Source organism: Mus pahari, chromosome 14 (genome assembly GCF_900095145.1).
Source record: "Mus pahari chromosome 14, PAHARI_EIJ_v1.1, whole genome shotgun sequence".
Taxonomy (NCBI): domain Eukaryota; kingdom Metazoa; phylum Chordata; class Mammalia; order Rodentia; family Muridae; genus Mus; species Mus pahari.
The window spans coordinates 69413972-69415230 of record NC_034603.1 but is presented as its reverse complement, the minus strand read 5'-3'; the positions used below and the strand labels follow the sequence as shown (position 1 = coordinate 69415230).

Here is a 1259-nt window from a genome sequence, read left to right as displayed (position 1 = left end):
GAGAGCTGGCTCTGTCCCTGCCTCACCAACCTCCCCACCCCCTCCCCACTCCTCAGGTCACCTGGGAGGTGCCAGCAGCAATTTGGAAGTTTGCTGAGCTTGAGTCGTCTTGGGGAGGGCTGACTCTATAAGCACACCCCTTTCCCCCATGAGGAGGAGGGCAAGGAAACATGGGACCAGCCCTGTTCCAGCCTGTCCTTATTGGCTGGCATGAGGCAGAGGGGGCTTTAAAAAGGCAACCGTATCTAGGCTGGGGACTGGAGCCCGAGCTACTCCTCCACCTGGCAGCATGCAGCCCTCGCTAGCCCCGTGCCTCATCTGCCTGCTTGTGCACGCTGCCTTCTGTGCTGTGGAGGGCCAGGGGTGGCAAGCCTTCAAGAATGATGCCACGGAGATCATCCCTGGGCTTGGAGAGTACCCGGAGCCTCCTCCTGAGAACAACCAGACCATGAACCGGGCGGAGAATGGAGGCAGACCTCCCCACCATCCCTATGACACCAAAGGTACAGGGATGGAGAAGCACATTAGTGGGGGGGGGGCGTCCTGGGAGGTGACTGGGGTGGCTTTAGCATCTTCTTTGGAGGTTTGTGTGGGTGGTTAGCCTCTGCCACATCAGGGCAGGGACGCATTTGCCTGGAAGAACACTAGCACAGTGTTAGAACCTGGAGGGCAGCATTAGGGGGTTGGCAGAGAACACCCAAGGCAGGGTGGAGACTGAGGTCAGCCGAAACTGGCATTAACACAGGCGAGGGTTTGTATGATGGTCCAGAGAATCTCCTCCTGAGGATGAGGACGCAGGTCAGATCTAGCTGCTGACCAGTGGGGAGGTGACATGGTGAGGCTGGTAGCACCTGCTGGATGCCAGATGCCATGGCTGTACTATATCCCACGTGACCACCCCATGAGGTAAAGAAGGCCCTAGCTTGAAGATGGAGAAACCGAGAGGCTCCTGAGATGAAGTCACCTGGGAGTAAGAAGAGCCGAGACTGGAATCTGGTTTGATCCAGATGCAAGGCAACCCTAGATTGGGTTTGGGTGGGAACCTGAAGCCAGGAAGAAACCCTTTAGTTCCCTTTGCCCAGTGTCTGCCCAATGAGTTCTTTTAACATTAAAAGAACAGGGTTTGGCCGGGCGTGGTGGCGCACGCCTTTAATCCCAGCACTCGGGAAGCAGAGGCAGGTGGATTTCTGAGTTCGAGGCCAGCCTGGTCTACAAAGTGAGTTCCAGGACAGCCAGGGCTATACAGAGAAACCCTGTCT

General features: G+C 56.8%; 1 protein-coding gene across 1 annotated transcript in view; it reads left to right on the top strand.

The window, feature by feature from the left end:
- Positions 1-261: 261 nt before the first annotated feature.
- Positions 262-1259, top strand: part of Sost (sclerostin) — a 4814-nt gene continuing 3816 nt past the window's right edge. The window contains exon 1 of the mRNA XM_021213746.1: positions 262-503. Within this exon, the coding sequence (XP_021069405.1) occupies positions 290-503 (214 nt within the window). The 5' untranslated portion in view covers positions 262-289. The remainder of the gene's footprint in view (positions 504-1259) is intronic.